Here is a 636-nt window from a genome sequence, read left to right as displayed (position 1 = left end):
TGAAGGGGTGGGGCAGTGATGTGGGGAACACACACACGTGTACACGCGTGATCCGATCTCACTGGAATGAGGCCGCTTGCTGCATGCCAAAATCAGCTCAGGGTGCAGTTTGGAGCTAAAATCTTTAAAGTGGAAACAGAACGAGGAGGTGAGAGTGAGCTATTTCCATGTCCATTGGGAAGGGGAATTTCTAGCTGGCAGGCCCTGGGGTACTCCTGCCAGTGCTGTGGGTCTCACACGGAGTGAGGTGCAGGGAACATCCCCCGCTCGCACCCCCGTATGACGGCCCGTTCTCGAGGGCCAACGTGGCTTCTGCCGCTCGGACCTGCTGTGGGCTCCAGGCTGGCAGGCCTAGGTTTTCAGAAGTGACGCCAGAGCAGGGGCAGGTGGTGCCCAACTGCCCCAGAAGACCCTGGCGATGGGGCATGGCTGTGATGACCCGACTCTGTTTTTCAGTATCTGTGCTGCCTGTCCACCTCCCGGTCTTCAACCGACAAGCTGGCTTTTGACGTGGGCTTGCAGGAGGACACCACAGGTGAGCGCCTGCCTCTCAGGGCCCTGGTGGGGACGGGGCTGGAAGAAGCCCCGAGACTCTGAAGATACATTGGTGCTCTTGCGCATGGAGTCAGTAAAATG

General features: G+C 58.8%; 1 protein-coding gene across 1 annotated transcript in view; it reads left to right on the top strand.

Annotated features, from left to right (window-relative positions):
• The window catches only part of LOC114007368 (ryanodine receptor 2-like), an 84,052-nt gene that overhangs the window by 45,545 nt on the left and 37,871 nt on the right, over nucleotides 1-636 (top strand). Inside the window, exon 7 of the mRNA XM_027770854.1 lies at nucleotides 457-535. Coding sequence (XP_027626655.1) covers nucleotides 457-535 — 79 coding nt within the window. The remainder of the gene's footprint in view (nucleotides 1-456; nucleotides 536-636) is intronic.

The sequence above is a fragment of the Tupaia chinensis genome, unplaced genomic scaffold (assembly GCF_000334495.1).
Source record: "Tupaia chinensis unplaced genomic scaffold, TupChi_1.0 Scaffold000161_1, whole genome shotgun sequence".
Classification (NCBI taxonomy): Eukaryota; Metazoa; Chordata; class Mammalia; order Scandentia; family Tupaiidae; genus Tupaia; species Tupaia belangeri.
The sequence above is the reverse complement of the archived record's forward strand: the minus strand, read 5'-3'. Positions and strand labels throughout refer to the sequence as shown.